Source organism: Manacus vitellinus, unplaced genomic scaffold (genome assembly GCF_001715985.3).
Source record: "Manacus vitellinus isolate BGI_N305 unplaced genomic scaffold, ASM171598v3 scaffold_44_pilon, whole genome shotgun sequence".
Classification (NCBI taxonomy): domain Eukaryota; kingdom Metazoa; phylum Chordata; class Aves; order Passeriformes; family Pipridae; genus Manacus; species Manacus vitellinus.
Window position 1 is genome coordinate 2,834,662 of NW_021940565.1, and position 14,494 is coordinate 2,849,155.

The following is a 14,494-nucleotide window of genomic DNA, read 5'->3' on the forward strand; positions in this document are numbered from 1 at the left end:
TGAGTCAACAGTGGCCCACTTAGCACAGCTAAATCTGGTTTCCCTCTTGTGCTATAATCAGAATCCTTCCTAAATGGCACTGTGTTTTGGAAGGTAGAGTAGGACAACTAGAGCAGTCCATGAATTTAGAGCTGATCCTTCAGGAACACAGCTGGACATAGGGCTGAAGAGGATTAGGAGCAGCTTCTGTTTCCTCAAGTGGCCATTGCTTGTTTCAGTACCAGGTATGAAGGTGTGTCTGCACAGATCTCTGTGCCACTGAGAACTGGACGGGAACAGTGTGCTTCTCATCATCCCTGTCTGTAAATCAGTAATATGAAGTCTACTCTGGGTTTTTCTGGTACTGATTCTGCCCATGCAGATGCTACTGCTTGGAGAGAAGGGGGTACTAAGAACAACTCTCCTGGTTCTCCAACAGATCAAGAAGCTAAGGAAGATGGCAATGCTACACCAGCAGAACAAAATGATGGCCAGAAGGCAGGAGACAAGAGGGATGTGCGGTTGCCACAGGTCCCTCAGCCCAAGCTGAATGGGCAGCAGCAGCCACCCCTCTCATCTCAGTACAGAGCAATGATGCCACCTTATGTAAGTGATGGCTGCATGAACAGTTTTAAGCAGCAGGAATTGATTATTGGCTGGCGTGATTTCCTTATGCCCCTTTCTCTTCCCTCCTTGGAACACTCAGCAGTTCTGCTGGAAGGGTGGGATTGAAACCAGCACCTCAGAGGATGTGGCTACCTGTTGCTGCTCCTGCTATGCCAAGTTTGAACTTGTCAGGACTTGATTAACACTTGTGTCCTGATGTCACACACCTCTGATATTAAGCAAACTGTCTTTTGAGTGAAAAGTCATGCTTTACTTCCATTGTGATTCTTTTTATGCTCAGTATGCTTAATGCAGTTACACTTTTTTTAATGAATGACTCCTATTTTTAAAACTTTTTTAGATGTTTAATCAGTATCCTAGAATGGCATATCCTCCTTCCATGCAAGGTCCAACAAGATTCCCCAATTCTGAGCCTAACAGGTAAGAAACCTTATAAGTGTTTGTTGTGTGGGTATGAACTCGGGGACTTAGTTTAAAAAAAAATGAAGAAATTTGCACTCTCTCAGTGATGATTATACACTGCATAAGAACTGCCACTGGTTAGTCTCCCAAGTTTGGCTTGTGTGGAGCAGTGCCATGGAGTGATTTGTGCTTGACAACTCAACTGCAAAACTTAAGGAAATTCTGCACATTACAGGGTTTTTGATTTATAAGAGCAAAAGTCACTTGGGGATACGTTTGAAACTTCAGCCAGTATTTTGCCTGTAAAAGGACTCTTCCATTGTTACAGTGAAAGGAGTTAATTCCTAGTTCTCAAATCTAATGTGTTACCAAATCAGTCTTCCTCCTTTTTGTGCATTTTTCCGTAGTTGAGGAGGACTGTGCACATGCATGAGGAAATAGGGGATCTGGTGGGCAGTAGGGTACAAACTGACAGTTGATCCGTTATTGGGATCAGGAGGAGGATAGGAGGGTTGAGAGGGATGACTGGGAGAACTTGAGTATGGGAGTAGGAAGATGGTACAGAGTCTTTGACAGTGGGAAAGCATGAAAAGTATAAAGAAATATCTCCAGGGTGGATAAATGGGTGTTGAGAAGGATGCCAGATCTGTGCAGTGTGTTGTGTGAAAGCTACAAGGCATGTGGTTTTCTGCTGTCAGCCCATGTCTGAGTTGTTTGTGAAGTGTGCAAGCAAGGCTGTAGCATCCAGCGTTCCTCTGTCACAAAGAACAAACCCTCTGGTGGTGTAGCAGTAGTTTGAATTGTGGTAGTCACACCTGTAGAGGAGAGTTCTCATTTATACTGTTTGAGAGAACAGTACTGTATATTTCAAATAGCTGTCGTAGAAGTTGACCTTTTATCTAATCATTTGTGGATAAATAGTGGCTTTTGTTTCTGTCTCCTTTTTTAGAGGCCCGAGGGGAAGAGGCCCACCTTCCTGGTGTTCAGAACCCATTGAGCGCCCATCCATTCTTAGTGCTAGTGAACTCAAAGAACTTGATAAATTTGATAATCTGGATGCTGAGGCTGATGAAGGTTGGGCAGGTAAGAACATCAGATTAATGGTCTGCTATTTGTACGTGGAACGTTTCCGAAAGATTAATGGAACATTTGTTTACGCATCAGGTGCTCAGAGTGAGGTGGATTACACCGAGCAGTTGAACTTCAGTGATGATGACGAGCAAGGAAGTAGTCAAAAAGAGAAGGAAAGTGGGTGAGTTGGTGTTGCCAGCTGTCACTTAACTAACCTAGCTTTTGGAAAGACTGAATGAAACTAGTGCAGGTACTCATTGCAATAACATTTATTCCAGTAATTTAATACTGTATTAAATTGCATGACTGCCTGCAGACTCCAGTCAACTGGGTGTGTATTATCCTTGCTCTGGGCAACCTTTGCTAAGAACCATTGAGGCTAGAAGATAATCACTAAATACCTGTGTGCAGTACACATTCCATTTTTGTTATTTCTTTGCACATAGTGATGAACAAACACCATCAAAAGATTCCAAGAGTCCCGATGACCAGAAGGAAGCAGAAGAACAGACAAGTGCTAAGTCTGCCACCCAGGTTTCCACAGCAGCAGCCAAAGGGTCTTATGGCAAGCTTGATCAGGTTTGTGTGCTCTTCTCTTCAGCTCTTCTGGCAGCAGCCTCGTCAGGAGAGTCTGACTCAAGTGTCTTTCCAAACTGTCAGGTCAGTTAAGGTTATGGACATGAGTGAGGGCAACTTTGCTGTAATGTGAGCTCACTTCTCACGTCTCAGGCCAATTGATTTTATACAGATCATGTAGAATTCATCAGCTCAGCCATTTCTGGTTTCCTCTGTTAGGGGAAGGTTGGCAACCACCTTAGTTTATGCCTGCTACAGCCCTATTTTAAATTTTTTTCCCCAGGTGTCATGAAATGAGTGTTTTAAGGTCTCTCAAAAACACCTTAAAACACTCATTTTACAACACCAGGAAAAGCTTTGAAAATTGTTGGCTTTGAAAATTTCTTAGAAATATTTCTTCTTGACGCGGGTAATGATGATGGAGGAACTGAGATTGGTTTTACTTGCATTTTCTCTGTATATAAAGATCACATTGTTTTTTAAGGGTTGATGCTACATTGAATCTGAGGAAAAACGGTGCACTAACATAAACTCTGACATTTGGATATGTGAATTCTTAAGTTGTTTAGCTCTCAGTACAAAAAGTGAAAGTGGTTTTGCCTTTGTTTTGCATGCAGATTTCTATTGAATGCAGATACCTTATTAGGTGTAGTATCTTAAAGCAGTAGAAAATAACAAATGTAAAATTTGTCAGTGTGGCTGTGGCTATGAGCTTGCTTAATCCTGGTGCCTTTTTGATCCAACAGGATCGAGGTCCACCACAGCCTTCTATACATGAAAGAGGTGGCCCTGCTCTTCCTCCAAAATCTATTCTACCACCGGTAAGGAAGGTTGAAGTTGTCCTTATTTCCTTGAGTTAAATTCTTTAATGCTTTCTTTAAAGCTGTGGCAGAGAGATTTAGACTAAGAAATGTAAAAATATGCCTCAAATAACAGTAAACCTTTCCTTTAACAAGTAAAATGATCATAGTGCCTGGGGACAGTAGGAGTGGTACCCTAGCACATCCATGATGCTAATTGTGTAAAACAGCCCCATCTTGTAAGTAGCATGTGAATGGACAAGAATTTCAAAAGCTTTTAATTATCCAGCCCCAGTTGGGAACTAGAGAGGACAGGAGCATGGGAACATTGCTGAGGGCTGACTGCCAAGACAGATGGGGAGATGAAGTCCCAAATGAAATGTGAACTAAAATCTCTGTTATCCTGAGCTACCTTGAAATTCTTTGGCTCCTTGGGGGATTTCTGTCTGAGATTTGCCCTGAGTCTCTGAGATTTAGAGCAGCCTGTAACCGAATCTAAAAGTTGTTTGTCATCTTTGCTGCCACTTTACCTTGAGGATGGTGAGGAGGGGTGATGTGAGCCCAGCTGAATCTTTACGTCTCCTTTCTGAGCTCAGGTTGTGAGAGTCTGAACATCAGGAAGATGGGGGCTTACTTTTTCTTCCAAGTCTGTGCTGTGCAGATACATGTGCTGACAGATAGTTCAATGCAATATTTCAGCTGGCTGTTGATGTGACACGTGTTCAACTTCACTGGTTTTCATATTGCAGCACCCTCCTCCCCCCGATCGCCAGATGGGAAGGCAGGGACCCTTTCCCCCTAAACCGGTCCCAGATGAAGATGAGATTTGGAAGCAGAGGAGAAGGCAGCAGTCAGAGATCTCGGCTGCGGTCGAGCGGGCCCGTAAGCGGAGAGAAGAGGAAGAAAGGAGAATGGAAGAGCAGCGGAAAGCAGCTTGTGCTGAAAAGCTGAAACGGTTAAATGAGAAATTCGGCTGCGTGACAAAACCCTCCCGGGAAGACCCTCTGAAGGAGAGAGAAAGGGAACGCGAGAGGGAGAGGGAAAGGGAGCGGGAGAGGGAAAGAGAGAGGGAGAGGGAAAAGGAGAGGGAGCGGGAGAGAGAGCGAGAGAAAGAGAGGGAGAAGGAAAAGGAAAAAGAGAGGGAAAGGGAGAAAGAAAAAGAAAAAGAAGAAAAAGAGAAACTGGATAAGGCAAAAGAACCAGAAGTGGAGAAAGAGAAAGAAAAAGAGACGGAGAAAGAAGAGAAGGAGAATGAGAAAGAGAAAGAAGAGGAGAAACCAGCACACGAGGTTCCTGAGCCTGTAGAACCGGTGGCAACACCTGTAGCAGAAAAACAAGAAAGTGAAACCAAGAATAACAAGGAAGAAAAAGGTATCCTTGCACACAACGAGGAGTTATCCTTAAAGCTGAGTCACAGAGTGTAGCTGTAGTCTAGAAGTCTAATTTGCATACCTAATTAACCTAGTGCATCTAGACCATTTATTTTCCCGACGCATTACATCTGATAACTGTCCTTTGAGCTAGGCCTGTTTGCCCAGCTCATCAAAAGATTAGGGAATAAAATAGGTTCTGTGATTTGGGCTGGACTTTGAGGAATACAGATAGAAATGTAGGCTTTCTTCTCTTCCTAAAGAAGAGTGAGCCACCCGTGTTGCTTAAAAAGCATTGCAAATTATTTCAGCTATTTTGTTCTTTCAGCAAACTGAGAGAAGTAGACACAAAGGGCAGCTATTTAAACATGGTACATTTTTTGTAGTGGAACTTGAATACCACAACAGATCCGTTAGACTGTGCTTAGTAAGGTTATGTTATCCTTTATGTTATTCTAAACCAAGCCTTGGTTCATAAAAAAAAGTTGATTCAAATGCACTGTGGTATCATTGATGCACCACTTCTTAAATCACATCATAGGTACAACCTAAATGTCAGTGGTTGATTACCCAGTGTATTTGAGTTTAAAAGGGACACTGAGAGATCTGTTAACAACAGTGGTCTCTTTGAGGGCTTGTTCTTGACTTTTTTATTTTGCTTTTATTGGTTTTGGAAACTGAGCCTGTGACGTTAGAGAAGGCAGACATTTTAGGACAACGTTCTTTATCTGACATTGTGGTGAAATTGTCGTAGTTTTGAGGTTCACTCTTGTCTCCCTCGTGTGGGGTTTCTGTTGTTTTTCAGAAGATCAAGCAGTCTTTACTCGACAAGACAGTGGTCGGAATGAGAAAGAGGTTTCACAGGTGACTCATGAGAGTGAGCCGGATTCGGGATCTCAGCCTCGTCCTGCTGTTTCCTCAGGCTATTCTAAACAGTTCCAGAAATCACTGCCACCAAGATTTCAGAGGCAGCAGGTAATGAACCAGTTCATTAAAAGAAGGAAGCTCATTTAAAGAACGTCTTCTGCTTCATTCTGAGTAAGAACATGACCACAGGAGTTTCAAAAAGCTTAAGTTGTTGGTTTCCAGCTTCTATAACACCCATGGTATTGGCAGGAATTCCATGAAACACTTCTTGAACCTTCAAGGTACAAAAGTGAGCAGAAGGCAAGAGAGGTTTTAAAACTGGCTCACACTGGCACTGTGCTGTGGTTGCCTGTGGAACCAGGGGGCTGATGACTGATCATTGTTTCTGCAGCTTTTCCTAAAAGGGTTTGACACTCACGAATGTGAGTTGAACTTGGGTCCTGTGATCTGAAGAGCTCTTTGCATTAATGACATGTGTGAAGTATAGGTTGTTCTGTGTCTCAGCTGGACACCAGTAAAGCTGTAGCTATTTTAAATCGTCCAGTCTGGTTTACTCCTGGTTCATCCTGATGAATGTTTACAATTAACTCAGAAATGCTTAGTGTCCTAGAGATAATTGTACTACTTGTTTACAAGGGTTATTTGAGTTCTGCTCAAGTCTTCATCTTAACAGAAAGTCCTGTAATACTGTTTTCTGTTGTGCAGGAGCAAATGAAGCAGCAGCAGTGGCAGCAGCAGCAGCAAAGTGTCCTTCCACAGTCTGCTCCCTCCCAGCCTTCGAGTGGCCCTGTCCCACCCCCCCAGCACAGACCCCTTTACCAGCCCATGCAGCCACATCCTCAGCATTTGGCTTCCATGGGCTTTGATCCACGGTGGCTCATGATGCAATCCTACATGGACCCACGGATGATGTCAGGAAGACCTGCAATGGACATGCCTCCTATTCATCCTGGTAAATCTGGAAGCATTTCTTTGACTGTTGAATTTACTTGGGTTTGAAATAGAAGTCTTTCCCTGGCCACACTTTGTTTGGTGAATGGGTGGGTTTCTAAGAAGAAACCAACATTATTTTATTGTTTGAGACAAAATAGATTTTAATCATATGTGACTAAAATTATAGATGTATGAGAATGTATCCCTTTGACTCTAAAGTAAAATCACAGCTATCACACTTGCAACCATGTTAGTGACAGTTAAGATGATTCAGAATGTCAGCATAAACCTCTACTTTGTTACAGATAGTAAAGCTGGCATGAGTTAGGTTGAACTGAAAGAGTGTATTTACCATTTGTGTTTCATTACATGTTAGCACTTGGCAGTACACTACTTTCTCAAAAACCCATGAAATTTTGTTACTTTTGTATGACATGCTAGCAACTCCATAGTCTTAATGAATTCGTGGTTTCAGATTCCTGGCACTAAAAAGTCCTTTTTTATTTGTGGAATGACCATCTGATTTGCAGTTAGGAAAGCTGTTTGGCATAAATAATAGAAGTCTGTCATGTAATGTAACAGAGATACCTGCCCAACTAATGAGCAAGGGAATGGATATCCTCAGTGAGCGCAGGGAATGAACAGAGAAAATGGCAGGCTAAGCAAAGTCAGTCAAAACTACAGAATGTCTTTAAAATGTTACAAAAGAAAGAGAGCTGGAGTCCTTAATGGAGTACAAAAGATCACCTCTGTGTACACTCATCTTGCCTTTTGCCATTGAGATCTTACAGCAGAAACTTCATCCGTGAAGGTCTGCAGACCTGGTTCTCCCCATTATAATGAAAGCAGACAGATTTTTCCTTTTGTTGGTGCATGGGGTATGAGTGTTGAGCATGATTTAGTCATTCCAAGGTCAGCTGGCCCTGAATAGACGTTTGGTTTTGACAATGGAGGGTCAGGAAAGGAGAGTGGAGGGGAGAGAACAGCATTGTTTTGTACCTCCTGATAGGCTTTGTTTGTATTGAGGTGGGTTTCTTTGCTGTTGTTAAACTTGTTTCAATTGTTGAACTTAACTCTGCCTCAGGAATTATGCCTCCCAAGCCACTGATGAGAAGAGACCAGATGGAGGGATCAGCAGCTGGCTCGGATTCGTTTGAACACATGGCTCGCTCGGCAAGGGAGCACACTGTGCCTCTGTCAGAGCCCCGCATGATGTGGGGGTCAGACCCCTACCCCCACACGGAGTCTCAGCAATCTACTTCTCCCAAAGTGCTGGAAGAGCCTGACGACGTGAGGTAAAGCCTGAGTTATGTGCCACTGCACGTCACCTCTCCGAGTCACACAGACTCACACTCTTGGCTGTGTAACTTGTTGCGAAACAGTTTAAACTGACTGGGTTGTGGCTGCTCTTCACACACAACTTGAAAAGGAGTTGTGACTGGGGGATGCAGTGTACTTAGTACTGTTGTATGGAATAGAAGGCACCCCTGCTCTCTAGTCCAGTGTAGAAAGACAATTTACCCCTTGGTTTAGGACCCTTAGCTTAATCTGATGAATGGTGATTGCCATATTTTTGAATTTTCAGTTTTGTAGAACACTCCTGCAGTGTTGTTCTTTTCTCCATTTGCTCTCAGTTCTTCCAATATTAGAGAACTTCTGTCTGATGTATATTTGTTTCAAAAGTGGTGTGTTAAGTACAAGTGGTATAAAGCAGGACAGTCGCTTCTGACCTTTCCTGCTTGATGGATGGTCAGGAAAGCTTTTCCTCTGTGTCTTTAAAGTATTCAAAAATTCTTTTTACTCTGTTGCTGTCTGGGCAATACTTGGGAGCTTCATTTAAAATTATTGCCTGTTACTTCCTAGAACTGACACAAATCCTTAATAGAAAATTATTTGATTTGTGAGTATATGTACGAGTAAATTTTTCCCCCCACGCTAACATTCTTAATTGCTTTCTGCTTAGGTCTGAAGCACACTTGGAGCAAGAACGAGTTGCTGTCCCTGCCAGTGCTTATCCTGTAGAACACAACCAGTTGGACTCTCATCCAAAGACAGAATTTTTCAGAGAATCAGGAGAGGTAGAGGTACAGAAATTCCCAAGCAGGCCTTTGGAAGATGTACAACCTCTCCAAACTGACGCACCTAACACAGCAGTTAATTTTGAAGGAGTGAATGAGAAAGTTACACGTAGCTCTCCAGAAGAATTGGTGCCTGTGGGGGAAAGTCACTCTTCACTAAAGAGAAGCATTTCCCATGGTTCAAGTCACTCTCTAAAATCAGAAGACCAGAGGAATGAAACAGCAGCAAATATCCCTAAATTAAACAACAGGCCTATCGAGGCAAAGGAGACAATTGAGAGACTTGAGATCAAACCGAAAAAAGAGATTTTGATCAATAATAGAACATCAGAAGGACCAAAACCTGAGAAAACTTTCAAACCTAAGTCTGAAACAAGATGGGGTCCTAGGCCAGGTTATGGCAGGAGAGATGAGGGCGGTGATAGACCAGTCAGAAGATCAGGTCCTATTAAAAAACCTGTGCTTAGAGATATGAAGGAAGAGCGTGAGCAGAGAGAAGAGCGTGAACAGAGAAAGGAAAAAGAAGGAGAAAAGACAGCTAGTGAAAAAACAAGCAAACCTGAAAAAAGTGACAAAAAGGAAGCACCTCAAGTGCCACTGCCTCAGGCTGAGCCGGAGAGATCCACCTCCAGCAGCGCTCCTCTGGCTAAGAAGATAACCCAGGATGCTGCTCTGACCCCGGCGAGCCAGGAGGGCAGCCAGCCTGAGCCTGCAGCTAAGGCTGTGTTGAGCCCCACACCCAAGTCCAGCACTTTCCCAGCTGCCCAGCCGGCCACTCCCCAGCTTCCCCCGGCCATCCCTGCACCACCGCCCGCTCCGCTGGCGGCACAGCCACAGCCCCACACGCAGCCGCCCGCTCCCGCCGCGAAGGAGGAGAAGCAGCCTGAGAAGGTGGTCAGCAAGGAGGTTGTGGAGAAACCACGCTTAGAAACCAGGCCAGTAAAGAGAGAGCCTGGCTTACCACCTAGGACATACTGGAAGGAGGCCAGGGATAGAGACTGGTTCCCAGATCAGGGATACAGAGGCAGAGGTCGCGGCGAGTATTATTCCAGAGGCCGTAGCTACAGGGGTTCTTATGGAGGGCGTGGTCGGGGCAGCAGAGGCCATAATAGAGAGTACCCACACTACAGAGATCCTAAGCCTAGAACAGACCATGTGCCTTCAGGGCCTGTTAGGCAAAGAGAAGAGAGTGAAACTCGTAGCGAGAGCTCTGACTTTGAGGTAATCCCGAAGCGGCGGCGCCAGCACGGTTCAGAGACGGACTCTGACAGCGAAGTGCACGAGAGCGCAAGTGACACGCTGCTGTCAGACAAAGACAGTGTCATCAAGGGCAAGCACCCGAAAAGAGAAGAGAGAGCTGATGGCAAGAAGCCTCCAAAGCCCCTGTCATTCAAACCCGAGAACAATATCAGGGTAGACAACAGATCTCTAGAGAAAACATACATAAGAGATGATGACAACAAACCCAAACCAGGATTTCTCCCTAAAGGAGAGCCTTCTAGACGAGGCAGAGGGGGAATGTACAGACGGGGTGGCCGGGATCCTGGTGGGCGTCCTCCACGTCCATCCACAATCAGGAGACCAGCCTACAGAGACAATCAGTGGAACCCAAGGCAAACAGAGATCATTAAACCAGAAGATGGGGAGCCTCCAAGACGGAATGAGCATTATGGTCCTATACCAATTGATAAAAGACCTCCAAAATTTGAGAGAAAGTTTGATCCAAATAGAGAGAGGCCACGAAGACAAAGGCCTGCTCGGCCTCCAAGGCAAGATAAACCACCACGCTTCAGGCGCCTAAAGGAGAGAGAGGCCGCCTCCAAGATAAGTGAGGTGGTAACCAGCTCATCAACAAGTGCCACAGTTACTAGTGCAGTTAATGAGCCCTCCAACCCTGCTCTGGATGTGTCAGGAAGTAAGACACCAGACTTGTCCAACCAGAATTCTTCGGATCAGGCAAATGAAGAGTGGGAAACAGCCTCAGAAAGCAGCGACTTCAATGAGAGGCGGGAGAGGGATGAGAAGAAGACAGCAGATGCGGCAGCACAGGTGGCTGCAAAGGCAGGAGAAAACGCCGGAGCTCCAAAAAGGGAAATAGCCAAGAGAAGCTTCTCTAGTCAGCGGCCGGGGATAGACCGTCAAAACAGACGTGGCAACAATGGGCCAGCTAAACCAGGGAGGAATTTCTCAGGGCCCAGGAGTGAAAGGCGGAGTGGTCCTCCTCCCAGAAGTGGGAAAAGAGGGTGAGTACCACCTCCTGTGAGGAACCACATGTGGTCATGGCCTTCTGTTGACCTCTCGTGGTTTAAAAGCATAAGCAGTTAATTTAGATTTGTAGACTGATAGGAAAGAGAGTAAGACTAACACATGCACCCATGGCTCTGTACTTTCTATTTTTTCTGTTTGTATATGGACACTTGGAACCCTAAGCTAAGAGCAGAGTGTTCTTGTATGCACAATGCTAAAAATGCCTAATTAAAAAAATGGCAGTGCTCTTTCTGACTTGAGCTGTGATTCTCAAGATTTGGATGAAAGCAGAAATGTTCATGTGAGCAGTTTTGCAGTTAATACATAAATTGCTGCATTGCACTTTAGTTCAATCACCTAACACAGACAAGCATGTTGAGAAATGCTTGTCATTTAGATTAAACTTTATTTTCCTGTATGCTGAGTTTGATGGGAAGTTTGACAGGGCATTTGGTATTTCCCCAAAACAGCTTTCGCTGTTGAGCTTCTCACTGAGGAGCTGAAAGTAACAGTCTGGATCCTACTAAGAAGTTGCACAGTAGACTCTTACAGCCCTACAGAAGGATGATATGAATGTTCTCTGTGGCTTAATTTTTGAATTTCTTTTCTAATACAGGCCATTTGAAGAGCAGGCAGCACCTGTGCCTGGTGTTGACCCCGCCAATGGCAGCTCTGTACATCAGGAGGACGGAGGTGCTGCTGCTGCAGGACAAAAGAGCACCAAGGATGCAAGTGGCAAAAAGAGAGAAGAACCAAAGGCTGGTCCAAAGAAGCCTAAGGAAAAAGTGGATGCCTTGTCTCAATTTGATCTTAATAATTACGCAAGTATGTATTGCTAATATGCTGATAATTTTCGGTAGTTCTGCTAGTTTTGTTGCATAAAGAGCTAGAAGTTTGAAAACTTACAAAAAAGGATGAGTTTTTTTTAGAACACCAAAGTAATTGTACACTTGAGCATTGCTACCTTTGTCATGTCTAATTAATGTATGTGCCTCTGAAAGTTGGCAAATGTCATTGTATGTTATTATGTACAGATAAAAACAATTTTATACAATCATCTAATCTTGACTTTGTCATTCATACCGTTCTCCACCACATTCCATAATTTAGTTAACCTTCACAGGTAGAGGCAGGGGGATGTCACTGATAAGCTTAGAACTAAAATCCAGGAAGGTTTTTCATTATTTGTTATTATGTTTTAGTTCATATTTCCTGGAGAATCTAGTACTGGAACCTCTAGTTTTCAAGTTCTTAAATATTAACTCCTTGTCTTCAAGCTCAGCAGCAAAGCACTTGGCAAGCAGAAGTTTGCCATTGATCAGGGCTCCCATCTGTGTCTGTGGGGCAGTAGCTTCCACTCTAAAGCCAATTTTGGCTTGGTGCATTGCACCTGAAGCTGTTAAAACAGCAGCATCTATACCTTTCCTTTTCCTATAGGTGTTGTGATCATTGATGATCACCCTGAAGTGACAGTAGTTGAAGACTCCCAATCTAACTTGAATGATGATGGTTTCACAGAAGTGGTGTCTAAGAAGCAGCAAAAACGCTTGCAAGATGAAGAGCGCAGAAAGAAGGAAGAACAAACAGTGCAGGTACAAGACCAGCATTTATAGTGGGGAAAATGCTACTTGCAGTACTGGGAATGTTGTTAAAGTGTGCAGAATCTTCCTTCCAAAGAAGCTGTATTATTATAGTTACATTTAATATTAAAATTGTTCAGATTTAATAAAATTAACGTTCATTTAGCCATCTTGAGATTCTGTACTTTTTGATGGGGCACTGTTGGGCAAGTGGAATTGGCAAACTGAAAACACCATTTTTCATACTGTGATAAAGATTTATCCTGTTGCTTGTATATTCCAAAAGGAAAATGGATGAGAAATTGTTGTTACTGTGATCAAATACTCCTTAAAAAATAAACTTCTTTAAGATTGGGTTAATCAGTTTGCTTTTTGCAATGAACAGTTGGTGTCTGTACAGACTGTCAGCTGTAAGAATAAAATGGGCTTCTGCTTGCAGGTTTGGACCAAAAAAGGATCAAGCGAAAAAGGCCGAGGTCAGAATTCCAAGCTCCCACCCAGATTTGCCAAAAAGCAGCAGCAACAGGCAGCAGCTGCAGCTGCTCAGCAGGCACAAGCTCAGGCTCAAGCCCAGGCACAGCCCCCGTGTCCGGCACAGTCTCCAGCTCAGCCCCAAGCTCCCGTTCCGACACAAAGCCAGGCTGCAGGAGGCACAGCCAGCACGGAATACACCGTGTCAGGCAAAGTCCTGCAGAACACCCAGGCTCACAACGGTCTGGGAACTGAACTGTGGGACAGCAAAGTGCCTCCTACAGCAGTTCTGAATGACATCTCTAAAAAATGTAAGTGGTGTCTTCTGGATTTGGGGGGGGGAGGGCAAACATTGTAGGTAGAGAAAGATGATTGCCAGCTGTCTCTCTGGATGTCTTTTTACCTGCAGATGTATTTTGCACAGGGAATAGAGGGCAGCATTCTTTTCAGCTTAGTAACAGCTGAAAAGAGATTTTTGCAGTATAATATTACTCAGTATTTTATGTTATCATGTTCTTCATTCACAAGCAATGAGCAAACTGTCACTCCCTTCAGGAGTCTGTTTTGTCAGGCTTGGTCATGCTTCCAGACAGGATGATTGCCCCACTTGAAAGCAGCTAAATTGGTAGCATATAGTTAACTGCTGAATAGGTTAATTAAAGCTTATTTAATCAAGACCTCTATAATTTAATTCTCAGTCAATTGATACCTTTAGTTGCATGCATCTAGCAACACTGAGGGATTTTTTAACTCTTTTCTTGATTGTCAGTGGGACCCATTAGCCCGCCTCAGCCACCTTCAGTCAGTGCCTGGAACAAACCTCTGACATCTTTTGGTTCAGCTACATCTCCAGAGGTAAGGGAAGAAGAGTAACTGTGTGTGAAGCTTACCCAAGTTAGATCTCATTGGAATTGGGTACAGATTATCAATTTATCCAGGTGTGCCTAGTATGTATAAAATTCCATGCAGTCAGGAGACAGCACAGAAACACAGGATACAGGCATGGAAAAAAGTGTTCTGTTGATAAAAATTCAGCCTTTCTCAGATTTTATTGATAACTGTTATTCAGTACATTTTTTGAGGAAAAATATTGCGAGGTTTGCATGTGAACACTTGTGTAGAGTTCAGTAGTGTAGACAAACAGGATGTCTCCAGGGAACTAAATGGGTTTTTTGTGTTCCATAAATCAGAGATGCAAAAAGCAGTAGGTGTATTATCTCTGCTTATCCCATGGAATTTGCATAGTCCTAAATTTTACATTTAAAGTGCTGTGGTTTTACTTTCTTGGTCTTAATTGTTTTAAACTGCAGGAATGTGAGACAGCTGTCTTAGGAGACCATTTTAACTGCGTAACAGATCTGGAAATATTTTTAAAGTTATTACTGTTCCTCTGGAATTGAACGTTAAGTGTTGAAGTTTCAGGAGAATGTTGTGAACCTGACTCTGGACATTTTGATACTGTATTTGCCTCTTGATCTTGATTGTGTTTACAT

General features: G+C 43.6%; 1 protein-coding gene across 1 annotated transcript in view; it reads left to right on the forward strand.

Annotated features, from left to right (window-relative positions):
- Positions 1 to 14,494, forward strand: part of PRRC2C (proline rich coiled-coil 2C) — a 70,740-nt gene that overhangs the window by 26,587 nt on the left and 29,659 nt on the right. Inside the window, exons 6-20 of the mRNA XM_018079019.2 lie at positions 419 to 585; positions 947 to 1,026; positions 1,958 to 2,091; positions 2,173 to 2,260; positions 2,526 to 2,658; positions 3,402 to 3,476; positions 4,205 to 4,826; positions 5,631 to 5,800; positions 6,398 to 6,644; positions 7,710 to 7,920; positions 8,589 to 10,946; positions 11,567 to 11,775; positions 12,388 to 12,542; positions 12,970 to 13,312; positions 13,771 to 13,856. Of these exons, the coding sequence (XP_017934508.2) occupies positions 419 to 585; positions 947 to 1,026; positions 1,958 to 2,091; positions 2,173 to 2,260; positions 2,526 to 2,658; positions 3,402 to 3,476; positions 4,205 to 4,826; positions 5,631 to 5,800; positions 6,398 to 6,644; positions 7,710 to 7,920; positions 8,589 to 10,946; positions 11,567 to 11,775; positions 12,388 to 12,542; positions 12,970 to 13,312; positions 13,771 to 13,856 (5,078 nt within the window). The remainder of the gene's footprint in view (positions 1 to 418; positions 586 to 946; positions 1,027 to 1,957; positions 2,092 to 2,172; positions 2,261 to 2,525; positions 2,659 to 3,401; positions 3,477 to 4,204; positions 4,827 to 5,630; positions 5,801 to 6,397; positions 6,645 to 7,709; positions 7,921 to 8,588; positions 10,947 to 11,566; positions 11,776 to 12,387; positions 12,543 to 12,969; positions 13,313 to 13,770; positions 13,857 to 14,494) is intronic.